Source organism: Bipolaris oryzae (assembly GCF_000523455.1).
Source record: "Bipolaris oryzae ATCC 44560 unplaced genomic scaffold scaffold_93, whole genome shotgun sequence".
NCBI classification, from domain to species: Eukaryota; Fungi; Ascomycota; class Dothideomycetes; order Pleosporales; family Pleosporaceae; genus Bipolaris; species Bipolaris oryzae.
The window spans coordinates 55,438-80,169 of NW_006911369.1; the positions used below are offsets into that span (position 1 = coordinate 55,438).

General features: G+C 52.2%; 11 protein-coding genes across 11 annotated transcripts; 5 read left to right on the forward strand and 6 right to left on the reverse strand.

Annotated features, from left to right (window-relative positions):
* Window positions 1-172: 172 nt before the first annotated feature.
* COCMIDRAFT_38013 (uncharacterized protein) lies at window positions 173-1,804 on the reverse strand (the record flags this gene model as incomplete). Its single annotated transcript, XM_007691173.1, has 2 exons — window positions 173-383; window positions 495-1,804. The coding sequence occupies 2 exons, from the start codon at window positions 1,802-1,804 to the stop codon at window positions 173-175; spliced, it is 1,521 nt and encodes a 506-aa protein (XP_007689363.1).
* Window positions 1,805-3,522: 1,718 nt separating this feature from the next.
* On the reverse strand, window positions 3,523-4,875 carry COCMIDRAFT_6530 (uncharacterized protein; the record flags this gene model as incomplete). Its single annotated transcript, XM_007691158.1, has 2 exons — window positions 3,523-4,400; window positions 4,449-4,875. The coding sequence occupies 2 exons, from the start codon at window positions 4,873-4,875 to the stop codon at window positions 3,523-3,525; spliced, it is 1,305 nt and encodes a 434-aa protein (XP_007689348.1).
* Window positions 4,876-5,961: 1,086 nt separating this feature from the next.
* Window positions 5,962-7,072, reverse strand: COCMIDRAFT_99036 (glycosyltransferase family 32 protein; the record flags this gene model as incomplete). The annotated part of the gene is made up of 3 exons (XM_007691193.1): window positions 5,962-6,525; window positions 6,582-6,737; window positions 6,794-7,072. 3 exons carry the CDS (start codon window positions 7,070-7,072, stop codon window positions 5,962-5,964), a joined length of 999 nt encoding a protein of 332 aa, XP_007689383.1.
* A 1,586-nt stretch (window positions 7,073-8,658) lies between these two features.
* Window positions 8,659-9,938, forward strand: COCMIDRAFT_99031 (uncharacterized protein; the record flags this gene model as incomplete). Its single annotated transcript, XM_007691194.1, has 5 exons — window positions 8,659-8,851; window positions 8,911-9,115; window positions 9,192-9,705; window positions 9,761-9,788; window positions 9,862-9,938. 5 exons carry the CDS (start codon window positions 8,659-8,661, stop codon window positions 9,936-9,938), a joined length of 1,017 nt encoding a protein of 338 aa, XP_007689384.1.
* Window positions 9,939-10,282: 344 nt separating this feature from the next.
* On the reverse strand, window positions 10,283-10,856 carry COCMIDRAFT_99111 (uncharacterized protein; the record flags this gene model as incomplete). The annotated part of the gene is made up of 2 exons (XM_007691195.1): window positions 10,283-10,579; window positions 10,635-10,856. 2 exons carry the CDS (start codon window positions 10,854-10,856, stop codon window positions 10,283-10,285), a joined length of 519 nt encoding a protein of 172 aa, XP_007689385.1.
* Window positions 10,857-11,221: 365 nt separating this feature from the next.
* On the forward strand, window positions 11,222-13,070 carry COCMIDRAFT_99066 (carbohydrate-binding module family 48 protein; the record flags this gene model as incomplete). The annotated part of the gene is made up of 2 exons (XM_007691196.1): window positions 11,222-12,961; window positions 13,017-13,070. 2 exons carry the CDS (start codon window positions 11,222-11,224, stop codon window positions 13,068-13,070), a joined length of 1,794 nt encoding a protein of 597 aa, XP_007689386.1.
* A 3,770-nt stretch (window positions 13,071-16,840) lies between these two features.
* COCMIDRAFT_38019 (uncharacterized protein) lies at window positions 16,841-17,461 on the forward strand (the record flags this gene model as incomplete). The annotated part of the gene is made up of 3 exons (XM_007691174.1): window positions 16,841-16,974; window positions 17,018-17,237; window positions 17,294-17,461. 3 exons carry the CDS (start codon window positions 16,841-16,843, stop codon window positions 17,459-17,461), a joined length of 522 nt encoding a protein of 173 aa, XP_007689364.1.
* A 1,157-nt stretch (window positions 17,462-18,618) lies between these two features.
* On the forward strand, window positions 18,619-19,366 carry COCMIDRAFT_27514 (uncharacterized protein; the record flags this gene model as incomplete). Its single annotated transcript, XM_007691164.1, has 4 exons — window positions 18,619-18,663; window positions 18,713-18,745; window positions 18,799-18,868; window positions 18,978-19,366. The coding sequence occupies 4 exons, from the start codon at window positions 18,619-18,621 to the stop codon at window positions 19,364-19,366; spliced, it is 537 nt and encodes a 178-aa protein (XP_007689354.1).
* Window positions 19,367-19,940: 574 nt separating this feature from the next.
* Window positions 19,941-20,978, reverse strand: COCMIDRAFT_27515 (uncharacterized protein; the record flags this gene model as incomplete). Its single annotated transcript, XM_007691165.1, has 1 exon — window positions 19,941-20,978. One exon carries the CDS (start codon window positions 20,976-20,978, stop codon window positions 19,941-19,943), a length of 1,038 nt encoding a protein of 345 aa, XP_007689355.1.
* A 419-nt stretch (window positions 20,979-21,397) lies between these two features.
* On the forward strand, window positions 21,398-22,729 carry COCMIDRAFT_27516 (uncharacterized protein; the record flags this gene model as incomplete). Its single annotated transcript, XM_007691166.1, has 1 exon — window positions 21,398-22,729. One exon carries the CDS (start codon window positions 21,398-21,400, stop codon window positions 22,727-22,729), a length of 1,332 nt encoding a protein of 443 aa, XP_007689356.1.
* Window positions 22,730-24,278: 1,549 nt separating this feature from the next.
* COCMIDRAFT_55924 (uncharacterized protein) lies at window positions 24,279-24,581 on the reverse strand (the record flags this gene model as incomplete). Its single annotated transcript, XM_007691197.1, has 1 exon — window positions 24,279-24,581. A coding segment is annotated over one exon (303 nt), but the record flags the coding sequence as incomplete, so codon positions are not given.
* Between the last annotated feature and the right edge of the window lie 151 nt (window positions 24,582-24,732).

Below are 24,732 nucleotides of genomic sequence, written 5' to 3' on the forward strand. Positions count from 1 at the left end.
GCAATTGCAGCACAGTTCAGTGAAAGTGCTACCGAGCGTGACTCAGCATGTCACGTGAGTCATGCGTCCTGTTGTATTGTAGGGCTGTCAACCCAAAATCAAGCCCTTGTACGACAGCGTCTATATACTCTTGCGTACCAGCCTCGCTCTAAATGATAACAGTTCGAATGAATTAGTACGGAAAAGTAATGCGCTGCAATTCATCGGAGAAAAAACGATCATTAGTCCATCTCGTTACCAATGGATTTTCGCTACCTTTACCGAGCACCCACTCTTCGTCTAGATCATCTCCATATTTGCCGTCCCCAATCTTTTGAAACAGGCCGTGAAGCTCTGCATCCGGGCGCCACAACCCTACGGCCCAATCCAATCTACGCGATGACCTAGATTTATTGTTTTCCTCGAGAGCATTGTAACAGACACCCCACACATATGACTCACGTCCCTTCTCTGTGTATTTGTTGAAATCAATTTCTGGAGCTTCAATGTCGGACCAGTTCAGGGGTGACCAGAGGCAGGCTGACTTCAAAAATGTCATATGGATGGCGGCCTCGGCGAAGCTTTGGAGAAATGGACGCAAACGATTTTCATCCGGTGTGATGCGGTACTGAGAATTACCGTCATGCGGGTCTTCATTGGGCTTCTCATCATGTAAATATTCCATCTCCTCATCCAGCTCGGTCTTTTCGTACGGCGGGTAATGTTCATCAGTGACTTCGAAGCCTACCACATCGCGACCTTCACCTTGCGGGCCGTGGAAGTACCAAGATCCATTCGGATGTGCTGGGTGAAACACGACCTCTAGAATCTCCAGATTGGGCCAACAAGGCCTAGTACTGGCATCTTTTGAAAACAGACTCTCGTCAACCATGGCTTTTATGTGCAGCTGATGGAGGTTGTTTGATAAAATAGCCAGGCTTGAGCTGAACATATCTTTGACTGCTGGCCCCACTAGATCTGGTAGAGGCCTTGACTGTGAGATATCCACGGCTCGCGTCAATGGGTTCAAGAAATCCAAGGAAGCTCTCGTGAGTGATTTTGGAAACTCAAAGGATGGCGATGATACAGCGTTGGCAAAGTCATGTCTCGCATCGCGACGTGGTCCTTCCCAATCGTGCTTGAAGTGAGTTTCCGGCTCTATCTCGCCAGCTGTTTCATGCCATTCAAATCCGCCCGTCTTACATCCCAAATACTCAAGGTTGGGAAACTTCGCCGCTAGATCGATGATAACGCGAAGATCCAATTTTGATTCGCGGTACTTATCGTTACCATTGTTGTGTATCTCAAGCGAATGAACTGAAGCGATTTCGGGCAAATCAAGGGTAAGCAGATGAACACGCCAGCTGACATATAAGCGATGTGGACACCATATAAAATATGTGATGTCCTGCGCAAGGCTGTGGACAGAAAGCTGGTATCGCCCTGATGCATGCATCTCCCCAGCCTGTTGCTCTAACAGGCTAAGAGTGTTGAAGAGGTGTTGAACCTGGCGAGTAAAGGACTCATCTTTCTCACGTATTTCCTCTGCGCTCTCACGGCAGGGTAACTCTTCGCCCTCTGGCGGTTCTAATACAGGTGGGAGTATTGGCCTGAAGATGACTTCCTTGAGGTAAAGCAGGCGATGGCAGGAGTAACGCGAAAGGAACTCTATGTTATCTTCCTTGATAGTATACTCGTCAAAAAATCCAGAGTATCGCTCTGCGCCAAAGCGAAACTGGCGATTGAGGGTGAGAACATTCTTCAAGTCCTCTCTGGGAATATAACTGCATATTTCGTCGACAATTTCTTGTGGCAGATTGTTCATGTTTGTTGGATAGAGCCAGTGGCGTTGCAGCAAAGGTTGAGTCGTTCTTGAATCGGTAAAAAGAAAGGGAAGTGTGACAAATATTGCTCGGGGGAATAGAGCAATGGGAAATGTTCTTTGGGCAGCCTCCAATTGCGGCACAGTAGCTACAGTTTAAGGGCCTAATTCGGGCTTTCCAAGCGATTACGAAGTGATGTTTTCGGAGCACTAGTGGGGCAAGCGGCGTGTTGGCTGTTACGCCGCAATATATTTGTGGAAGTAGGATGGAAAAGCAATCGGAGCGTTCCGGGCAGTACCTCTGTATGCATGGCAATTACTAGTCCCGAGCGCTTATGCAGCTGAGTGGCTGAGGAACAGACCCACGAATGAGCCGCTAAGCGCCTGCCTGCTGCATACCCCCCGTCTTGAAATCCGACCCGCACCAATTATCCAGCAACTAGAATAGGTCTTTTTCAACTTGAATTACCATGCATAGGTAGCGTGTTAAAGTTGCAATACCAGGTTGTCGCTATTTTCATGACCTCTGTAAGGTTGTATTCATCAAGACAGAAGGAATTCATCCGGACATCAGAGAATTCGTAAGCACGTCGCAAAATACTTCAACCAGAGCTGTCATCTACTAAAACATATACAGTGATTTCAATAAAGTACATAAGATATGGTAATACATGACTTCTATACTTCTGAGATGTTATATGATGTGGACCAACTTTTTTTAATCTCAACCGCCTCTTATAGCAAAGAAACAACTCAACACCCAGGTGATCCAAAACCAAGACACCTTATTCAAAGGCCAAACGATAAAAGTATAATAAAACATTTGCAGCAGACAAGTAAAAAAACTCCCTCCAAAATTATAATACATAACAGAAACATTCCATCAACCTTGCACACAACCCCACCTACCTGCATATCCCACTAAACACAAAATCCCAAGGCAAAAAGACAGTAAAGTGACTATCCGTCTTACACAGCTAACACAAACCATGTATTCACACACATACACAAACCTAATCACCAATTTACCCTCCCTCAACCCCCACCCTCCACCCTACCCCCTTCAGCCAAACAATATCTTTTTCATAGCCCGTGAATCTCGACAGAACTATACCTTTAGTCTCATATTTCAGTCTCTTCTAGCTATTACAATAAACACACAAACTAGCCATAGTACATCCAAACAATCAATCTCGTATCTACTACCTAAGTAATTCTTTTCCTTTTTGTTTAAACAAAAAGAACTTGGAACACGTGACTTGGTAATCTGCTGAGATGTTAGATATAATCTTCAATACTTTGTAGCTAGGATAGTAATTCTGGTGTACGTTGTGTGCAAACAATGTACTCTGCATAAGGATATGCTGGATAGATAAGGAAAAGAGGATGATGTGATACCTTTACATGTTACTCTTTCCTGCTATGGACTAAAGTGTTAGGAGAGGGGGAAGGGGGGGAAAGGGTTAGTGAAAAGTAAGCCACCAAACATTACAAAACAGAAATTAACACAGAATTCAAAAACAAAAACGTAAAAAAAAATGAGAGTTAGAAATCTCGCTCTTGACAAGAGAAAAGGGATGTATCGATTAAACAAACATGTATCCGTATCGCAATTCAACATAAACAATGTCTCTATGGATCCAGGGAACATGTTCTATTTCCTTTGCTAAGAATACATCATTTCCCGTCAACTCCATGACAACTTCACACACATCATATCCTCATCTCATAAAAGACCCATAATTCATAAATGTGCCACCCGCGGGCCGCTGCGTACTAGACCTCGAAGCCGCAGGCCGTGTATAATACTGCGACGTCTCGAATGGTTGAAAAGCCACAGGCTCAAACGCTACAGGTTGCTCATTCACTTGCGGCATAGGTGTCGGTGGTAAAGTCGTCGAAGCCGCAGCGGTCAGAGGAACTTGGGTGTTCTTGACGGGTTGCTGAACAGACATGTTTGACAAAAAGGGCTCGCTGTGTTTGCGAAGGAGGTGCTTGCGGCGGGATTCTTCAACGCGGGTTTTGAGGGTCTCGGCAATGCGGCCGGTTGCTTGGTCGTCGGTTGTGAACCACCCGGAGTTGAGGATGTCTTGGGCGGTTGGTCGATCGGTTGGTACGGGGTTCAGGACCCATTTGAGGAACTGGACTTCCTTTTCTGGGACACCTTTTTCCACAATCTTGTCCCATTGTTGGCCTTCGTAGTGGGTGTTGTCGCGGTAGGGGAGGCGACATCCGTCGTAGTAGTCTAGTGTTCCCAGGCCAAAGTCGTGGGCAATGGCTCGCTCAACTGATCTTTCCTTTTGGCCTTGGTTGCCAATTAGTAGCTCGTCGTATATTCCATACTTGTTAAAGGCGGCTTGAGCCTCCAAGAGCTGACAGTATATCAGCCCCCACGACCAAATGTCTGCAGCTGGACTGATTTCGTTTCTGAAATAGACTTCTGGGGCTCGGTATATGATTGGTTGAACTAGGCCCTTTGCTGGCTCCATGACGATACCGAGGTCGCCCAGTTTGGTTGTAATCTTGTTGTCGCCCACAACTGCTCTTTGGTTGGGCTGTTCCTCGAATCCGCTGAGGAGTATATTCTGCATCTTCAAATCTACTTGACCGTTAGATACGTAACATCACGAGAACCACGGCTACAAACCTGCGTATACCAAGTCTCGTTGGTGCACGTCCCGCAGGCCCAGAAGCGCTGAGCGCATGATGCCCTTGATCTCCACGTCGCTGAACTGGCGTTTCCTTCGTGCATCCCACAACGTAGACTGCAGAATCTCGAGAACAATGCGTGGCGGATCGGACCTGGAGACGGGTGGGATGCGGTCGACTTGTTGCCGAATGGTCGGGATACCCTTGAGAAGCTCATGCATGACCATTTCGTGCTGGAAGCGTGGCCAGCCGTAGCCGACGTCATCGTCACTCGGTTGCTTGACGATGAATATCTTCTCTTGGGTTGCTGCGTCTACAGCGACCCACACATTGGATTGACCAAGGGGTTTGACGAGTAGGTACCGGTACCCATGCTCGCCAACAAGTTCTGCGCCTTCGCGCATCGTCACGGTGAATCCAACCATGGTGAGAAGAGATGGGGGAAAATGGGAAATTTGATCCGGATTATAGGAGCGTAGGCAGTGTTCAAGTTGTGAAAGAACGAAGGAGTTGGACTAGATGTTGTACAGCAAATGAAGGGAAAGGGAGGAAAGACGTCAATGGCAACCAGCGATATGCAACATGTGGAACCGGGCAACGGATGTCGGCCTGTCAAGAGGGCTGGGGAATGGTTACTAGACGTGGTAGGGGCGGAGCGATGACGGAAGGGTTATCGCTGTTACGGAAGTGGCGGGTCTGCGTCATTGTCCTCTCAGTGTGTGGCTGTCCAGGCAACTAGTGTTGAATTGGTGCATTCTCAGTCAGCTCGAATTTCATTCTACTGTACATGCAAGGGGCGAGTTCCATAGAAATGCTGCGGGAATACCCTTGGTATATTATTTATAGTATGGTTGGTGGTGGTGGTGGTGGTGGTTCACCTGGGGACGGACAGGGCTGCCAAAGAGGGCAACTGGACGGACCAATCAGAAGCGGACTGTGGCAAGGTAATGGCGGGGAAGACGCTTTTCCCCGGTCTGTCGCCAATCTCTCCCAACAATCCCCCGGCTCCAACCAGCGCTGGACTATTTGTTCCATAGTTGGGAATCGGTTTCACATGCCATGTCTGGAAATAGAGTTCTCATCGTCACGTGACGTGGTGTTTGGTATTCGATATTATCGTAACTAATAGTAATTCGTCCGGCACGACGGGCCAAAGTCGCCCAGGTCGACGCCTGGAGACTCGTCCGTCGTGCCTCTATGGGCTGATTCGGGTCTAGCCTCTTTCTATGATGCCCGTTCAAATGGTGCTTTTTCAACAACTACGGTAGCCCAACCGTTTCATGTTCCACCCGTGTCGTGTGTGCCCGTTGGGAAAAATCAGTTAAAACATGCTACTAGGGACCGCTGCCCTGATGTAAATAGACAAGATGAAGATGAAGAGAGAAAAAAAAACGAAGCCACTAGAGAAGCGAAGATACGGGACAACGGTGACGAGAAAACGCCGGAAAATGCGGAGCACGTAGTGCAGGACATAACGCTGAAATCATGCAGAGGAGGGCCAGGGCGCCCAGTTACACCTCGTGCCGCTCGTCGAGCTCAAAGCTCTTCTGACTGATGCGACGATAGAAAGGCATTCTTGGGCTCAAGAAACGAATCTTGGGCGAGCCAGGGCCATTGGATCGCTTGTTCAAGACGGCAAGCTTGTAGATCAAGCCAAGAATAGCGAAACCGGCAGCAAATCCAAGAATAGTCACGAGCACCCAGTGCTTGGCGAGCCAGAAGATAATCTTGACATCGGTCCTGTGCCAGCTGTTTCCCAAGTGGTGAGTGAAGAAACTCCACGAGTGGTTATTGTATTCGTCGGGAAACAAGATGCGTACACGCTCCTCGTCCACAGGGCCGGCGTTGTTGTAGTGCCTCCAGATAAGACTGAGGTAGAGGGGTCCGGTAGAAGCCATGACGGTAACGTACGGGAGAGGCCAGCGGCGGTTGTAGTCGGTCAAAGAGTCAATGGCCTTGAGGAAGAAGGGATGGCGGGGAACCGCGCCCATGACATCGTTTGAGATGCCAGTGGGAAGGGTGCGTCGAACCCACGCAGGGTAGGCGAGAAGCGGATCGAGGCTGCGGTTGCATCCCTATGAATTGTCAGTTATGCATTTATCGCGTAGAGGTACACGAAGGAGGTACGCACGTCGTCCAAATCAATGTAGATGCCGCCAAAGTGGTGAAGGACAAAGTAACGAATGGCATCAGCGCGCTGGATGGGGTAGGGATAGCCGTCAAAAGTCTCGAGGAACCATGGGTACTCGGCAGCAATGAATTCGCGCGACTTCTTGTCAGTCCATAGCTGAGAGTTGTTAGCAGCCGCGCATGCTCGGAACAGGTCTGCGCTCCGCTCCGTACCTTGTACTCGTAGTCGGGGTGGAGGTCGAGGCAACTTTGCTGTGGGCCCTTCCAGTGGGCAGGAATGCTCTCGTTGATGTACGTCTGGTGGATGATCTTGGGGATCAATTGTGGCGCATGGTTGATTGCGCTGGAGTTGGGAGCGGGCAATTCTCCGCGAAGAATGGCGTCCTCCCGGCCGGACGCGACCAAAAGACCTAGCAATGTCCAGACGCTGTGGACAGCGAAGCCGAGGACCAGGATGGTCACGAGAAAGAAGATGGTGACGCCCTTGCGCATGTTGGCTGCTGGCGCTGTTATATTACTACTGTTGTTATTATTGTTGTTATTGTCGTCGTTGTTGTTGTCGCCGCCGTCGTCTTAGTCGTCTGCGAGTCTCCTTTTCCTCGGAGTTTGTAGTGGTGCACGGGGCAGCGGCCGGAGGGACAAGATGCAGTCGCGGGAGCGGGGAGGGAGGGAGTGAGGAAGCAAGACTCTAACAGCAAGCCAAAACGAGCATCAGCGTCGGTCCAGTGCCAGGCGGGAGAGAGAAGGAGAGAAAGGCAGTGGGCGCAATAAAAAGCTAGGCGCAGCGGGCGAGAGCGCGAAAGAGAGAGAGAGGCAGTGCCAGACGCCAATCTCGGTTAATGCAGCGCGCCAGGGTTCAGGGGTGGGGAGAGAGGGGGGGGGCCGCCATTCACTCAGGCGGCATTTGATGCGAACTGCACCAAAACCGTGGATGCAGATGCGCCGCCGCTGCTGGTTGGGCCTTTGCTGCCCCTCTCCTTCTAGGTCGATTCTGCTTCGCCCGCTTGCTCTCACGCCGCTCACCAAGAGTACGTACACCTGCGAGGCAGAGCCCGAAACCACAGGCAGCTTGCGCGGCCCTCGTCTCAGCTCTCTTCAGCTCGCCCTCGCCTCGCCTTCCCTGACTTTTGCTATTCCTGAACTGCAGCTGTTTCCTTGGATTCGGTCACACAGGCCTGGGCGTTGCTGTAGCCACTCCACCACCCAGCCTATGACGAGACGGTGCAGCATGCCGCGCCCTCCAACCCACCCGTTATGACCTCGTCAAGAGACGACTGCTGCAGCGCCTCGCACTCTATTTGCGCTACTCGGATTGGCACCCTCGGAGAAGATAGGTGTAGAAGCGAATACGCGCGGTACGCTTGTCTACACCGTTGGGTGCCGCGCGTGGTCGCCCGCTACCGATCCACGTTTCGTCCAGTCCCTGCAGTGAGTGGCCAGGAACATGGCCGCTATTCTCGCTATTCTCGCTATCCTCGTCTGCGGTGCAGATTCTGCCACCTTGCCTGCCGTGTCTTGATAGCCACCATGCGATGAGACGAGGCATATGACGTACCACTACCAAGAACCTGTTAGGCCATTTGACTCGACGAATATTCACAAAGTACATGATGCCCGGTTCTCCTAACCATATCTTCTCAAGTACAATCACCCGCAACAGCCGTTTGTGTCTAGCACATGTACCACACACTCACGTGCCGTTGCTGGGTTTGACCGTAACGACTGGCTGTCGTGTACACCGCATCTTCATTAGCGTCTTGTTCCCTCCCAGTGTTATCGTAGCCCTGTGCATCTGCGTCTGCGTCGTCTGGTCGACTTCGCTCCATTGACTGGTCACGTGCTATTACTGAAGAATGTTGGAAGGACCGCCTGAGTGGTTGTCGCTTCCGCTTGATGAGATGGCTGCATGACCCCATGGCCGCAGCTGCACCAGAGCTAATAATAGCAATTGTCTTGTCAACACCAAACACCACACTCTTTATACTACACACTACACACTGCACACTACTAACCTATCATGACTTCTCAGTATGACTAGCATACCTACCTAACTCCCTTGCACAGACATAGCTTCCCGAATGCGACATTTCCTTGCCCTCAACACAATTTGGGCAGTTTCCACGGCCTATGTGACTCCGGTACCCACAACAACACACGATGGACTGGATTTCGTCCGACAAGCATCTTTCAAATATAGCGACCCTGTCAAGCTACGCATCTCGTTGGTGGTCACATCCAAAATCTGCCTGGGTCTGCTGGCAGGGTTACTGGGTGCGGTCCTCATCCGAGTGCAGTCTGCATAGTCAAAGCATAGCGATTGACATGTGCAGGGTACCGGATACGCCAGTTCAACCAACATTTGCTCAAGAACATGACACTGACACATGTCTACATCTTCATTGACTACATCTCTGCCATGACCTTTATCACCGCCGCTGCAATTGTTCACAACGGCCTCGGAATCACAACAGACAAGATTTGTAGGGCCGCGATAAGGCTTTGTCTGCTCTTTTACACAGCCGGCAAAGTGAGCATGTATGTTGAGTTGAGCAGACATGTTTATGAGCACTGTTTGGTACGGCAGCAGGCTCACTGACGTTGCTGTCATCAGGTACCTCTTCCTTGTCGAGCGCATTCACGTTCTGAGGGCTCCCTACCGGTCCCGATGGAGCGATTACCTTTGGATTTTCAGCACCATTGGCATCTGCGTCAGTCTTGGGGCCATTGGCGTGGCTGGGTTTGCCGTGCCCATCACTTCGCTCTCCAAAGCCGACGGCCGCTGCCGAATCGGCCTGCAACCATACGCCATCATACCGCTGCTGGTATGCGACATTGTTATCAACGTGCTCCTCACTCTTGTCTTCATCTATCTTCTTAGCCCTGTGGTAAGAGGAAACCGACCTTCTGGCGCCGGGTTTGCGAGTAGATTGGCTAGGGTAATCGGAACCCTCTGTGGTCGGGCGAAGCAGAGAACAGCCGTTAATCTTCACCCAGCCAACCAACTTCTGGTACGAAGGGTCGAAAAGCTTCTGTTCAAGACACTGGTGGGATGCCTCTTGGTCGTATTACCTGCTTCTGCCAACCTCACTGCTTTGTGCATATACCGAGGAAAGATGCCGGCATTTGTCAGTCAAGCTGATGTCGAGCAAGTGAGGATTGTGCTGACGTATGTGTTTCCAGATGTGCTTTACAATCTGCATATTCGATGGTGCGACTACTGCCACTATTAACACAACTGCTGTGACATGAGAAGTGGTATTTGCTGACACAGAGGGTCATAGTCACATGGGCGGCTGTGGTGCTTCATTGGCTCACCATGGCCAGTGCAGATAGACGGGAGAGTGGAGCTGCACTGTGAGTGATGAGAATCAAGATGGCAGTTGGCGACACTGCAGTTAACAAGGCCAACATGTAGGACGATGAGATCCCGGGACCAAGCGTTGATGCGACTGGCGCCATACACATTGCAGAGACAGCCTTCTGTATTATCGGCAGTATCCCTGGATCTATATTCTTTAGACGCAAAAACCACGAGCGAAGACGCTTTGGACCGGGTCCATTTAGGCACAAGTAACAGAGTGGTAGATGCACGCCGGAGATGCAGCATACACTCGGTGACGTCACATAGAAACTCTGGGAGTTCTACTTTGGTGGTGGACTGGGAGGGCTTCAAGGACAAAGAACAGGCAGATTGAACAAGGGTCAAAAATCGGAATCCTCCTCTTCGATGATGGCCTGGGAGAGAAGTCCGCGCCTGCGGGGCCCAGCAGGCTTCTTAAGAACAACCGGGGTGATGGCTGGCAAGTGATGGATGGCCTCTTCTTTCTTAGCACGGCGTTCAGCGCGGTACTGAGCAGCCGTCCTCGTCTCGACAGGCTTCTCAGGGACAATGGGAGCATCAATTCTCAGGGTGGACGACAGGAACTTGAACATGATGAAGAGAGTGGTGCCGGTGATGGATCCTATAAGGGCAGCTATTCCAAGGAAGACGTACAGTGTCTGCAGCAATTAGCTTGGCGCGTTGATAGAAGAATAGAGATGAATCAGGGGTTACCTCAATCTGCTCTAGCCACTTGACGGTGAAGGGGAGGGAGACGACTTGGAAGAGGGCGTGAGCAAGGTGGATGAAGGGAAGCAGGGCAACGGTGACCAGGAGATAGAATGGACGCAGGAGAATGACGGCGAGGGTGATGAGCTTGGCAATGGGCCACCAGGCCAGGCGGGCTAGATGAAGGACGAGGCGACGGGCGACTGAAAGGACGAGGATGGGATCCATTGGGGGTGGCAGAGATGGCGATGGAAGCAGCGTGGAGGCAACGTGGAGGTGGAGACGGGAGAGGTTGGCAGTGTGTGTACTTGTAGGTGTATACTGTGTAGTAGTGTGTAGTAGAGTGGTAGTAGCATGGCGTAGGGCAGCATGTCGGGCCGTGTGATTGGGCAGGGCGGAGGGCTATCGGCGATTGACGCAGCGCAGCAAATGTTGATCCCTGTGCTGGGTGCAGGCCGGGCGCGATACCAATACGATAGCTTGAGGCTGGGCTGGTCTGCGTCCTGTCCTGTCCTCTGTCACCTCTGCCGCGCCCTCTCTGGCGACTTGCCGTCAACTTTTGCAGCCACAGCCTTGGGGAACGGGCAGAGCAGATGGGGAACCAGAACTCGCGCTCGACGACGGCCTCGTCCAACCCGCAGTCGCCCACGGGCGTGACGACATCACATGGCCAGCACCCCAACCCCAACCCCAACTCGCAAGCACCATCATCCGAGCGCACCCTTCACCCCCCGCACAGCAACTACCACTCGGCGCGACGGCGAGAGTCGATCCAGGCCCTCAGCGCCGCCAAAGCTCCTGCTGCCCCGTCCGTGAGCCTCGAGAACGCCGAGAGCCAGCCATCCTCTGCCCGCCCGCACTCGCGAGGGAGGGCGCAGACAATTGGCACTAGCACAAAGGCCGTGGCCAACCAGTTGCGCGCCGCTGCTCACGACCACTTCAGCGCCCGCCACAGCCATAACACCCACGCCTCCAACACTCACGACGCAGCAATGGGCAACGAGCAGAGCAGCCACCGCGGCCATCATCGCGACAAGGAAAAGGACCGCGAGAGGGACAGGGAAAAGGAAAAGTCACCCCGCGATGCACCCTCTATCATCACCACCACCACCACCACCCCGCCGCAGGCAGCCATTACAGTGCCAGTACAACAACAACAACAACAGCAACAGCAACAGCAACAGCAGCAAGTACAGCGACAACAACAACAACAACCCCCATCACAAGAACAACCACAACAACAAGCGCAACAGCAACAGCAACAGCCTCCTCGCGAGCCCTCCCCAACTCCCCCCGTAGACGTCCCCGCTCCCCCACGAGAAGATGCCGACACCGTCTCCCTCATCGACCCCGCCGATGCCTCGCAAGACTACCTCATCCCACCGTCGCAGTTCAGTCGCCCGCCCCGCATGCCCCTGCCCATCGAGGAAGAGGTTCACACGCCCGGATCGCCCATCATCTCCCCCGAGGAGATATGGAGCCCCATCCACGAAAACGAAGCAGAGGGCATGCTGCCCCGCCGCTCCTCGATGCTCAGCACCACCACGGCCGACGACGAGGACCTCGGCGAGGAGTTCAAGGGCCCCAGCACCGGCCGCCCGACTGTGCCAACCCTAATTGAATGGGAAGGTCCTGGTGAACGCGTCTACGTCACGGGCACATTTGCAGGCTGGAACCGCAAATACAGACTTCACCGCAACGGCCCCAGCAAGAAGAAAGACGCCCTTTCTGCATACGTCTCGGTTACCCCAGGCACCCACCATCTGACGTTCTTGGTCGACAACGATATGCGCACAAGCGACAAGTTGCCAACCGCCGTAGACTACACCAACATTCTCGTCAATTACATCGAAGTCCCTTACCCCGAGCCTCAGCCCCCCGTTGCCAGCCCGTCAAAGGATGCACAAGGTGCGCTAGATGCTGTCACGCCTATGCAGGAACCACAAGCTCCCCCGGGCATGTACCCACCTCAGGTCCTCCCACCAGCACCCGATGTGCAGCCCATCAAGGCCCCATTGCCCGAGCCACCCAAACCACCAGCTCCCGAGCCCACTAAAAAATACCATCAGAACATTCCCCGCTACCTGCTTGACCTCGATGCCCCAGAAGACTCGTCGCGTTTCCTGCGCGCAAATGCCATGACCAACAACTTGCCCACACCACCCACGCTCCCGGGTTTCCTAGGCAAGAGCATCTTGAACGGCACCACGCCCATGAAAGACGACAGCAGTGTGTTGATTCACCCCAATCACACTGTGCTGAATCATTTGGCTACAAGTAGCATCAAGGACAATATCTTGGCCACTAGTGCCACGACAAGATATAAGCAAAAGGTACGTCTGTTCTCAGTCTTTGTAATGTTGAACATGAAAACTAATTTCTTCTCAGTTCCTGACTACCATTATGTACAAGCCCAAGGAAGAGCCCACCGAAGTGCACTAAGCCTTTTTTTTTATTTCTTCGTTTGCTTTTTTTTGGTTGGTCCTGCCATCCGCTTCGGCTTTGTTTACCCGCTCTACTTGTTATTGAGTATCTCCTTGTTTCTGCATCCATGAGCGGGTCCTGATGGCCTTTGATGTCGAACGACCTTTTTGTTTTTTTTTCTCTCTTTCTTGTGCAAACTTGCTCTTCATGTTTTACGAGCAAAACTATGGTGGGGAAAAAAGGGTCCATGCGTGGGGTGGAGGGGTTAGTTTGGAAGCCTGAGACTTGAGGCCCGAAGGGAAAGACCTGATGTAGCCCCCCCCCCCCCCCCCGAAAAAACAAGATGGATAGTCTACCTAGTTGTTGGGAAGGTGAGAATCTGACATGTGAGATGTAAGAGAGACGGAGAAAACAGGGATAGACCTTGCGGTAGTAGTGTAAACCCGGGAAAATAGAAACGAGTTCAATGCCGACTATCCCGCGCATTTCCTTAAAACTGACTTGTGAAAGTGGAGGAATACACAGGTACTCGAGCCATGCATCTACTTACTGCAACTATCTCTCCGTCTTGGCTTACCATCATGCCATCATCATCATCATCATCATCATTATCCACATGCTGTACCTACTACTTCCATCCAACTATCTCTCCGTCTTGGCTCACAATTATGCCATGCTTATCCACGTGTTTCCCGTGTGGAGAATATTTTTTTGGTGGAGATGAAGGCGAGGCGCAGTGTCCGCAGGGCCCCGCAAGGTCGCAGGTCGCCTGTGTGCGTGTGCGTGTGTGCGTGTGTGTGCGCGTGTGCTTGTGCGTGCGTGTGTGTATGTGTGTGTGTGTGCATGCAAGAAGCTGAAAGATGCAAGATGCAAGCTGTAATCATTCAAGAGGTCCGACCCTGTTTGTCCTGACTCGTCCCCCCCTTTCCCCCCCTCCCCCCACATACACACTGCCTGACTCTTCGCCAACCTATACCTTTTTGTTTTCGTTTCTTTCTTTCTTTCATTCTTTCTTTCTTTTCCAAATGGAAAAGTAAGCTGCATAGTGATTATTTGTATTTTCAAAGTTATGATAGTACGTCCGATACGGTGAGCTTTCTTTATCTTGCTTTCTCCTTCAGCTGTTTGTGTTGTCTGCTTTAGAAACTTGGTCCGTTTTCCCCAAAGCTTTTTTTTTAGTCCGTGGAGTTAAAGTATCACGGCAAAACAGGGTTCTGATGATGTTCCGTGATCTTCCCTTCTTGCATTGTCAGCATTCGTGGGGGTGGGAATCATGGGGGTTGGGGTTGGGGTTCGTGTATGCGTTATGCGGGTTTGGTTTTCGGGTAGGAAAGTCGGGATTTGAGGGGGCTTCTCCTGTGTGGGGTGGTAGGAAGGGGGTTTTTTTGCGGGAATAGGATGGGATTAATGAGGGAGGTGTTGATAGAGAGGATTCATGCAGAAGGTTTGAGAGAGGACAGGGATAGAGAATCATGCCGTGTAAGTGGTGTGAAATGTATATAGAATAGGTATAGGATGCATATAGGGTTAGGGAAACAAGATGTGGTTTGGAACTACTAGAGTACTTGTGTTGTTTGCCCCTCTCAATGCGGAAGTTATCTTGCATACGAGATCGTGGTATGGGCATGGTTTGAAGTGGGCATGAGTCAGTGGATAAGTCTTGATCAACGGCATATGCACGTGGTGGTTTGTGTTTCACGTGGATATATTCTTTTCCGGTCTGCATTCTTTCTCTATACGAAACTCGATCATGCAATTGGGTCTTGATATCCATTTTTGCAATACCCCTCGGAGTATTGACAATAATCTACGTTTACAGTCTCTGCAGTAAGACTTCAACAACAACAAGAAGAAGAAGAAGAAGAAGAAGAAGAAGAAAATATACATAGACAGATGAAATCATAGAACTCTGCAACATATATCTTCATTCCTTATTCCTGACTACAACGTGTCTCAATGATCCAATTTGCTTCTGAACATTACAGAAAGAAGCCTAGTTCCAGAAGGAAAAGGAGACGATTGAAGATAAACGGGTAAGGCCGACTTGGCTGTGGTCGTGTTCCGCATACAGTATCACTTGAAACCTCAAGTACGTAAATGCGTATTGACGCCAAGCCGATGGGATAATATTGCGGCTCAAGTGATGTTCGCTAGGCCATACTCAATTGAACAGACATGTCATTGCGAACGACAAGAAAAAACAGGTTAATTTCCGAGACTGCGCTGACGGAGCGCCCGATGGCAGATGTGTATCCGTGCTTTTTGTTTGTGGCTTTTTAGGTTCCTTTTGGACGTTTTACCCGTCTGGCAGAAGTTTATTTATTTGAACCTCCATGCAACACTTTGTATTGTAGAGTATCTAACATGTGTTGGTGCGCAATGCCGAGCCATTGGATAAGTAGAAAAAAGGGGGTTTCCTTGCCGCAACGGGGGGGGAAGGGTTATTGGCATATGCGGGTCCCACAAAACTTAAGCGCTTCTACACAGTACAGCCGCACCTCTCTCAACCACCAGCCCTTGGTTGGATCCAGGCAATTGGAAACATAGTTTATCGGAACATGATACTATGTACGTACATGAAAGTAGGGTTTCGCAATATGACCTCGATGTGGCTTGTCGGGTGAGGCGTCGGATCATGCTCCTGCCCGTACGGAATCGTAAGAGAAAAAAAACTGGGGCTGAAGCGGGAGAAGAATCGAGAAAACGGCCAAAGTATCCGCATTGGAGATTTCCCAAGCGAGTAAAAAGCGGGGCCATTTTAGCGAAAAGGCGATGGGTAGATAAGACCATGATGATGGTGTCGGATCCGCCTTGACAAGGCGTGCTAAACGGCCGGATAAAGTTCACCGTTGTACGTTTCAAATGCGCAAGAGCCATTCTGAGCGAGCTATGACATGGAGGGCCAGGGAGGCTCCTAGTCAATCTTTCACTCACGGTTGTTGTAAGGCTTCTTGAACACAGTCAGCGTGCTGGGACCCTTTGCAAACCCACAACAGGTATGCGCGCAGATGCAGAATTCTAGCCCAGTTTCGCATCACGCATGTTCTCGATGTGATTTTGCCTCATCTTTGCCTTTGCCAGACGAATTACCGTCCTGGTCTGTCAGTGCCTACTGTCTTTGCAAGCATGTCGAAAGTTGGCGGTGAGTGGGGGGGGGGGGGGATTCAACAGCAGAACCACAACTGTGTGATATGACTTCTTCACCAATAGTTCATTGGTGATGATGGAGCCATCTGTCTGATAACCTGGTATTAGTCACGTTTTGCGTAACAGAAATCACAGCACTTACACGTACGTCTTTTTTTTTCTGTCGGATTTAACTCCGGGACTACCATGAACACTTTTACCCACAATGCTCGAAATCCGTCTGCTAGACCAGGTCGACTTTGGTTCATGGTTCTCAGACTGAAAGAGTAGTGTGTTTTGGAGTAGTGCTGGATATGCTTGTAGTCTCAGCAAGATTGGCTTTGGCACTTTGCTTGAGTGCCATGATTTTGACAGGACGCGCCAACCCAGATGATCTTGTCCACTACTGGATGGCGCCCATACGAGGCGCATCGATCCACAGAGTGAACGTGATAAGTACAGCCGCAGACGGGAAACTTTTCAACGACGCGGATACACATTCTGTGGTGTTAGGGTGGTGGGACTGTCAAAGGGGTGGTACGAAGGGGTGGCAGTAAACTGTTGAGCCTCCTAACAGAAGCCGGGTCAAAACCAAAATTCGGAGAAGAGGGATAGACGGACATTCAGCCAAGAAGCGGGGAGAAATATATACATGAGATAGCATGGTAGAAAAAACGCGGCAGGAAGAAAGCTTCCTGGAGGCTTGCTGTGTAGACAGAGTGTCGACGCTGGAGACGGTCGGAAGCATACCCTTGTCTGGTGTAGATCCCATTGGCCGTGTCCCAGCGTTAAGCATGTTGAAGAGATCAATTCACACGACGCTAAGCCGATGGGGAGAGGGTGGGAGGCTGTGGGGAAGATTCAACTGGCCAGGAGTGCCACGTCGAGGCGGTAGGACCGTGGTCATGTGTGTGTGAGGATGAGGACCATGGATCAAGCCACAGAGGACAGGCTTCGTCAGTGAGTACCCGGGCGGAAGCCTTGGCTATCGAGTGGTATGCCGGGGGCTTGGACGCTACGACCCCCGTCGTGTCTCAGCAGCGCACATGGTTCTGCAGTGTGTAATGAACGTCTGTGGTTTGTGGTTCGCTCGCTACTAACTCGGGCCAAAACAGGTGGTGAAGACAACGGACAAGACGGACAAGACGGAGCAGGCTGTCGAAGCAGTTGCGCTACCGGCGGGCCCGGTGGCATCAGCACGGCACGCTGGCGATGAAGTGACTTGGGCGAAGTGGCATGGGCACTCGGCATCGGCAGAGCAGCCACTTCGGCGAAGGCGCTGACAAGCAATTTGCTCCCCGGGCACTGGTGTCGTAAGTATCGTACACTTGGCCAGGGCGAGCAGGAAAAAAAGGCGATACAGGCGAGCGAACAGGTACGGGAGCACCGGCGGTTGTACGTAAGCCCTAAATTTCAAGCAGACGCACAGCCCGACCCACCCCAAACTTCCGTCGGCTTGGCAAGGCTTCTGCTCTACGTTACGTCCACGTCGACGACCGCGACCGTTGTTTTAAACCTCGCCGGGCACTGCACCGCCACGGCGACGTATGTAGACATCAGCTCACCCCGTCCCGGACCCCGACCGGGACCCCGACCCCCCGACCCCGACTACGGCTATGCCCAGATTTAGGAACAGTCGCATATCAGGTTTTGGAGCCTGCCACTGCTTGCTCCGTCGTATGTTCTGACGAGACATGAACGACGGTCCGCCGCGGGCCGCCATCGCCATGCCATGCTTTTTGATTCATGCTCAAGTCACTTGGCTCAGCTGCTGGCCACTTACCGAGCGCCAGAGTCTAGAACTACCATGGCAGTGAGGCTGCATTTCGTTGGCCTGCAACGTACATATAGACGTACATATTCACATACATATGTAATGTCATCTGCGCTGCAAGTGAACTAACAAGCGTACCCTGTAGATTGACGGCAGTTCAATCATTGCCGCTTTGCCTAGGCTTGTTTTGTCAAGCCTACAGAAAATGCTAAGTTAGTCTACTTACTCCGAGCGGCTCGTCAGCCTCATAGCGTGTGAAGTGAAAAATGGCCAAGTATCAAAGAATTCTACACGATTCCTCGGTACACGCTATCGATCCTCCTTTACTACACGTATTTACGTATTTAGTGTGTAATGGAACATTGTCTCGGTGTGCCTGTCCCTTGGTGTTTGAAGTGAAAGTGAAAACCAATGCTCCTTGTCCAGCCCACGGTGCCCAAAGATGCAAGCAGACTCACTCTCACTTTGGCCTTACGCCTCCCCACTCACTGCTTTTGCCATAAATATCAGAACTGAACAGAGACAATTCTTTCCCGTCATCCCTCTGACAAGTTTCCTCTTCATCACTTCTCTTCTCTTGACACCTTATCTTGACACACACAGCCAACCCGTGTCATCTCGCTACAGCAGCCCTAAGACAGATTAGCAACTTAGCAACAGACCAAAATGCCACCAAAGAAAGCTGCAGCCAACGGCGAAGCCACTGATGGAGTAAGCATCCCCGATACTAACCTGACCTCACCATGACTAACAAACACAGGCCTTCAAGTGGGAAGGTCCAAACGACCTCAAGGTAAACTTCCTCATACCCCACCTACCCAACCCCCACCGCTAACGCCCGCAAAGCTACTCCTCCTAACCCAAGGCCGCTACGTCAAGCCCGAAGAGTACGAGCAGCTCTCCACTGCCTTCCCAGGTACCATCCCCTCTACTCATTCCCCTTCTGTCCCCCCCCATGTCTTCCCCCCCATGTCTCCCCCCAAAACACAACCCCTACCGCAAATCTGACACACACCCCTCCACAGGCACCAAAGTCGGCAGCATCCGCAATCACATCTCCATCCTCCGCATCAAACAACGCGACCTCTACGAGCAACTTGGCTGGACCCTCCCCGAAGGCGGCACCGGCCCCAGCACCCAGAAGAAGACGCCCAAGAAGCGCACTGCAGACGGGTCTGAGGCGGGCGATACAGCGCGGGACACGCTAAGCAAGAAGACGCCTAGGTCGGCGAGGAAGCGCAGCGCAGACGCAGACGACGACGGCGTGGACACGCCGAGTAAGAAGCCGCGCGCGAGGAAGGGAGGGAAGGGTACGGGTGTCAAGAAGGAAGAGAAAGAGGAAGAGGAGGAAGAGGTGCTTGATACCATCTTGGGCAGCGTCAAGGAGGAAGAAGGGGTTGAAGATGAGATCTGAGACCCCTCCCCCTCCCCCCATACGAGGGACTTGGGAATGGTAGGAGGATGGGATACTTCTCTTTTGTCAAAGGGTTCAGGTTCATATGTATCTCCATGATGGCGATCATACTTGGGAATAATGGGCCGTTTGCTTCTTGCTTCATCTGGATTGGAGCGGAAAGGGTAGGGCAGGGCGTATAAAGGATTGCAATTACTCACATGGATTCATGGGTGGGGTGAAGGGGAGTTAATCAGGTAGTAGTGAAATACCTTAATAACAAAGTCATCTTGCGGATTGACCTACTTGCATACGTACCCACCTTCACGTCACCTCTCAACCTCACATCAATTTACCAAGAAACGTAAAACATGCTCAAACAACAAGAGAAGGAAGTAATGTGATTTCTCATGAATATCTTCTAACCACCATAAGGTATAGGTGTGCAAAAGAAAAGAAAAAAACGCCATGTGCCTATATTCATCCCCACCATACCATCCCTTTGATCAACGCCATGAAATGCTCCCCTATTTCGAAGCACTGGATATCCTCAAGGTGAACCCTACATTCTCCCACAAAAACCAGCCGATGCACTTTATTTATCCCCCTTCTTCTTTCGCAGCGTTTGGCCTCCGCCCTCAAAGTGCTTCGACTCCTTTTGCTCGCCTGCCTCTTCCTTGTTCTTGAGCGGCGTGATTTCATACCCGAAGAACAACTTGTTGGGTGGTAACCTAAGGGGCTGTGGTCCATTTGTGCGGCGCACAGTTGGGCGTGGGTTGGTCGATTGCCCTGCGACCGGTGTAGAAGCTTGCGGGGTGGGTGCCTTGCTACCCTTCTTAAGGAGTTTGTGACCGGTTGTAAGGAAATGGGATGATGTTGCTTTTGCCCCATTGGCGGCAGCTGTTGCCGAGGGCGCAATGGCTGCATAGTTGATCGCATCCGCCATGGTGCCGTGCGGGTGCAGAGTTCCGCCCTTGCCAGTCATGACACCCTTTCCGCTGCGTGGGGTGCTTGTCCCACTCGTCCTCTGCGGCTCCTGGTAACCCACTGGTGGCGCAAAGTCGACTGACAGATCCGTTTCGATGGTACATACAGCCTTGCTTGGATGTTCTGGCTTGGTCTCGAGCACAGCTATACTGTATACATTGTCGTTATACGCAAAAGTAAATATATCGCCCGTGGTAAGACATGAGAAGTTCCGAAACGCATTCTCAAGCACAGCTTTTGGATCCGAGATTTCGAGAAAGGAAGAATCTTGCGGTTGCAACTTGATGAAGGTGCCGAGAGGTATGTCGGTCGACTTGACTTGCAACAGATCGCCGGGCTCCAGCTTGAGCGTCTCCATCAACCAGTATGGCAGGTAGATCTTACCCTCTTCTGCAATGAACTCTAGCACACCTGCATGTGTCTTCTTTCCGTCTTGCTTTCCGTTGATGAGCTCGAAGAGCATGGGGTATGTGATGTGCAGCCTGGTGAGCTTGTCGAGAGCGCTGGGAGGAAGGAACACCTTTCCGCCGTGGTTTGCTTCTGGGCGCTCTGGGCCGGGCAACATGGCAATGGGGTAGCAACGAAAATACTCATCAAAGCGCCTAGGTGCGCCGCCGCCGCGTCGGATAGCCTGATACATGGCCATGGGGTCGTCTTGGTCGTAAAAGTTTGGGTTGAACTGGTGGATGTGGTGAGTCGGGCATTGAGATACAGGGTGATGGTAGTGGCGGGGTCACTCTCACCATTCCAAATTAGTAATCAGGGCGCGAAAGGGAGGCTAGGTACGGGGAAGACACGAGAAGGAAAGGCACGTGAGATCGGGATACAAAGACCAAACAATAGAGGGCGCAGATGTACAGACTCAAAGATGACGAACTGTAGGCAAACACTACGGGTAGCGGTTTGAGCCATGAGCGCATGCCGGAGCCACAGGCTGCTCGCCGCAATTGGCCCAAGCTCCAAATTTCTAGAACGCGCGAAGACGTCACTGGCGGATGCCCAAACCTCGACGTCCTAGTACTACTAACTTGTGTACATCCACGACTCTACGCCTTCGCTACAACCATGGCTAGCTCCAGCGGCACTTACAACCCCGCGCGGCCAAAGCGTGCCGGCGAGCAATTCACACGAACTCACCATCTAGACAAGGACGAGCCATCAACCAAGAAACCTCGCTTCGATCCACGCAATCCCTCGACGCTTGCCCCAGACGCTGATGACGACGAAGAGGACCCCGCATTGGAAGCCGATGTGATAGGAAAAAGCTCAGGTATCAAACGCAATGCCGTCAACATTGACGGCTACGATTCAGACAGCTCCACCGAGAACTTTGATATTCGCGCGGAGGCGAACCATAAAAAAGAAAAGCCCACCAAAGACGACGATGATGATGATGACGACGACATGTTTGCAGACGAGCCAAAGGAGGACGAGCAGGATGAGGAACTTGGACGGGACCAGGGAAAAAAGAAGAAACTCCGCTTCTTGGACAACGCCGAGATTGAGGGACAAGAAGAAAGCAGCAAGTCTGGAGGTCACGTAGCGGTGGATTTCACAAAAGGCGGAAAAGCCACGATAGATGAAGTGGAGAGCAGCAGCGACGAGGGCGACGATGAGGAGCGCGACCGGCTCGACTCTGACATGGACGAGGAGCTGGGTGCGGGCAGCAAGAAAAAGCATGCGCCCAAGCTGGATGCCTTCAACATGCGTGCAGAACAGGAAGAGGGTCGGTTTGACGAGGCGGGCAACTATGTACGCAAGGCCTTTGACCCCGATGCCGTTCAAGACTCGTGGTTGGAGGGCATATCCAAGAAGGACATGAAAAAAGCCAAAGAGGCACAGGACAAGAGAGATGCCGAGCGAAAAGCTAAGGAGCGAGCTGAAGACTCGATAGTCACAAGCGATGTTCTGTCCACCCTCATCTCACATCTCGAAGTAGGAGAAACACCCATGGAGGCCCTGGTGCGATACGGCAAGGCGGTGCCCAAGAAACCGGCCACCAACTGGGCCAAGAAGAAGAAGAAGGCGCAGAGCATGGAGGTGGATACAGACCCATCACAGGAAGCAGCAGCAGCAAAAGCAAAGCAGGTCATTGACTCGATTACCGAGTGCGCAAGTCGCCTGTCGGACCGTGGTGTCGAGGACATCTATGAGCTGCCGCGTGAATCCATCATGCGGCAGTACAAGCGCGAGACGGGAGAAGACTGGAAGAATGCCAATCCAGAGCCCGTGCAATGGGAGTTTCACTGGCTCAATGCACCCGAGGGGGACATCAATGGGCCCTACGACCAGGCAACGATGCAGGCGTGGGAAGCTAGTGGGCAGTTTGCAGCAGGTGCCGAGTTCCGTCGAGTAGGCGAGAGCGAATGGTCGCGACTGCTTGATTTTGATGATTGAGTGTCGTGTGTTGTAATAAATAGAATAGAGTAAGCAAGCACAGCCGTTGGCTCGGGGGAATTGCGCAACCCACCCATGCAAGCCATAGTCAGAGGCAGCAGGGCAGGGCAGTTTGCAACGGCGAGTAAGTAGTGTGCGTGGTGAGAGGAGGGAATGTGTGTGTGTGTGTGTCCAAGTGGTCAGCATCACATGATTTTCCATGCATGCGACTAAGTGATCCTTCAGACGACAGGAGCGCCGGGCAGCCAGTCGGAAAGTTGATAAAAGCGGGAAGTCGGATGGATGGGCGTGTGGGATCCACGACCATGGCCCGGAGGCGATGCTAGCCTGATGAATCCAGGAGCCCCGTTTGGAGTGGATATGCAAGAGCGGCATTGGGGGTTAGGTGGAGGTGGCATTTGGGTATGTGCACGCACGCAAGGGTTGTGTTTGATTGACTGGGGGGGGGGGGGGGGACGAGGGCGTACACAGTAAGTAGTGATTTGTGAAAGGGTGGATAGCCAAGGGATAGGGTGGAATTGCAGCATCATTACTGTGCACATCTGGGGACGAGTGCGGTGAAGGGTGCAATGGCGAGATTACTGGTGGCAACGTGCAGCTGACGACGTCTCGTGGGCGCGTCATCCTCCCCGAGCGTCATGGCGATGAGGTTGAGGGGGCGCAGGAGCCCCATGTTCACCGTAGTTGACGACATGTTTGCGGCGGTTGCAGCCAGCAAGTGGCGGCGGGGGGTGCAGGAGGGAGGGCAAGAGTAAGTAGTGTACCTAGCGGTGTTGTTGTTATTGTTATTGTTATTGTTGTTGTGTTGCTGTGGTGGAAGTTTGTTAGTAGGGAAGCTAACGCTACGGCCCGCCAGCTGGCGACTTCCCGATTACCGGGCCATGGTTCTTTCCTGTGGCGGGCTGGCTGCATGTAGTATGTGAGTGTGAGTGTGAGTGTGAGTGTGAGTGTGGGTGTGGGCGTGGGTGTGTACATATGCATATGTAAGTGGCAAATACATGTATGTGCATGTACCTACATACAAGGCTGTGGCTGTGGCTGCATCTGCACCCCTCCATCATTTTATTGAATATTGTTCCTCTGGCGAAGCTGGCCGGTCCGGTCTTGGAAATGGTTCCGCGAGTAATAGGGCCAGTGTGCAGGGCATGTAAGCCGGCCACAGTAATAACGGCGTGTCAGCGACCAGAGCAAGGGCTGCTGTTGAGGCCACGGTGGGACAAAACGAGAGAGGGAAGGAGCGAGGGAGGGTACTTACTCACTGTCCATGTGTGAGGGATATTACTTAAGTACACAGTAGCGAGAAGGTGTGGCAGCCAGTCGTTGATGTGAGTCCATTGGGCAATGTAGCATGCCTTGTATATTGCGAGTCCATACATCCGCATGCGCCCAATACTCTGCTGTGTACACATGCCATCTGCTTACTTGCCCCAACACATGCACATATTTCCCCTACGTATCCTACACGAGAAAGAGTCGGCTCTCGTCTGGCCACCGTCGGTGCGCACGTGTGCAGCCGCCTCCCCGCGCCGTTAGTGGGCTTCAGCGAGACTTTTGCAACCCAAAGCACACACGCACCAGCCGTCGCCCTCGCCCGGAACTGCTCCCCTTCGTCCCTGACTGCCCCCCCTCGACCCCCCTCCCGCTGTACGCACATAGGCGATATTTGAACCCTTTTTTTGACATCGACTAGCCCGTGGCCCTGTTGCTGCTCGCGGCCCACCCAGACGTGCGGCTTTGGCTTGATAGGGGAACAAGTGTCGCTGGGTCCGGTCCGCCTGGCATCCCCTGGCTCCCTTGCTCCTGTTGCGCCGTCCACCCAGCACACGCCCGCCGCCGCCAGCCCGCCAACCCGCCAGTCCGCCAACCCTCAACCGCGGCTGCTCGAGCCTCATCTGCCCCCTTTTCCCAAAGCTCAAAGACTCGTTCGCGACCGTCGCCTTCCGCTCATTTCACCTCTCCGCGAGCTTGGGCCACAGTCTCGTACCTCCGCCCTAATTTTCTGC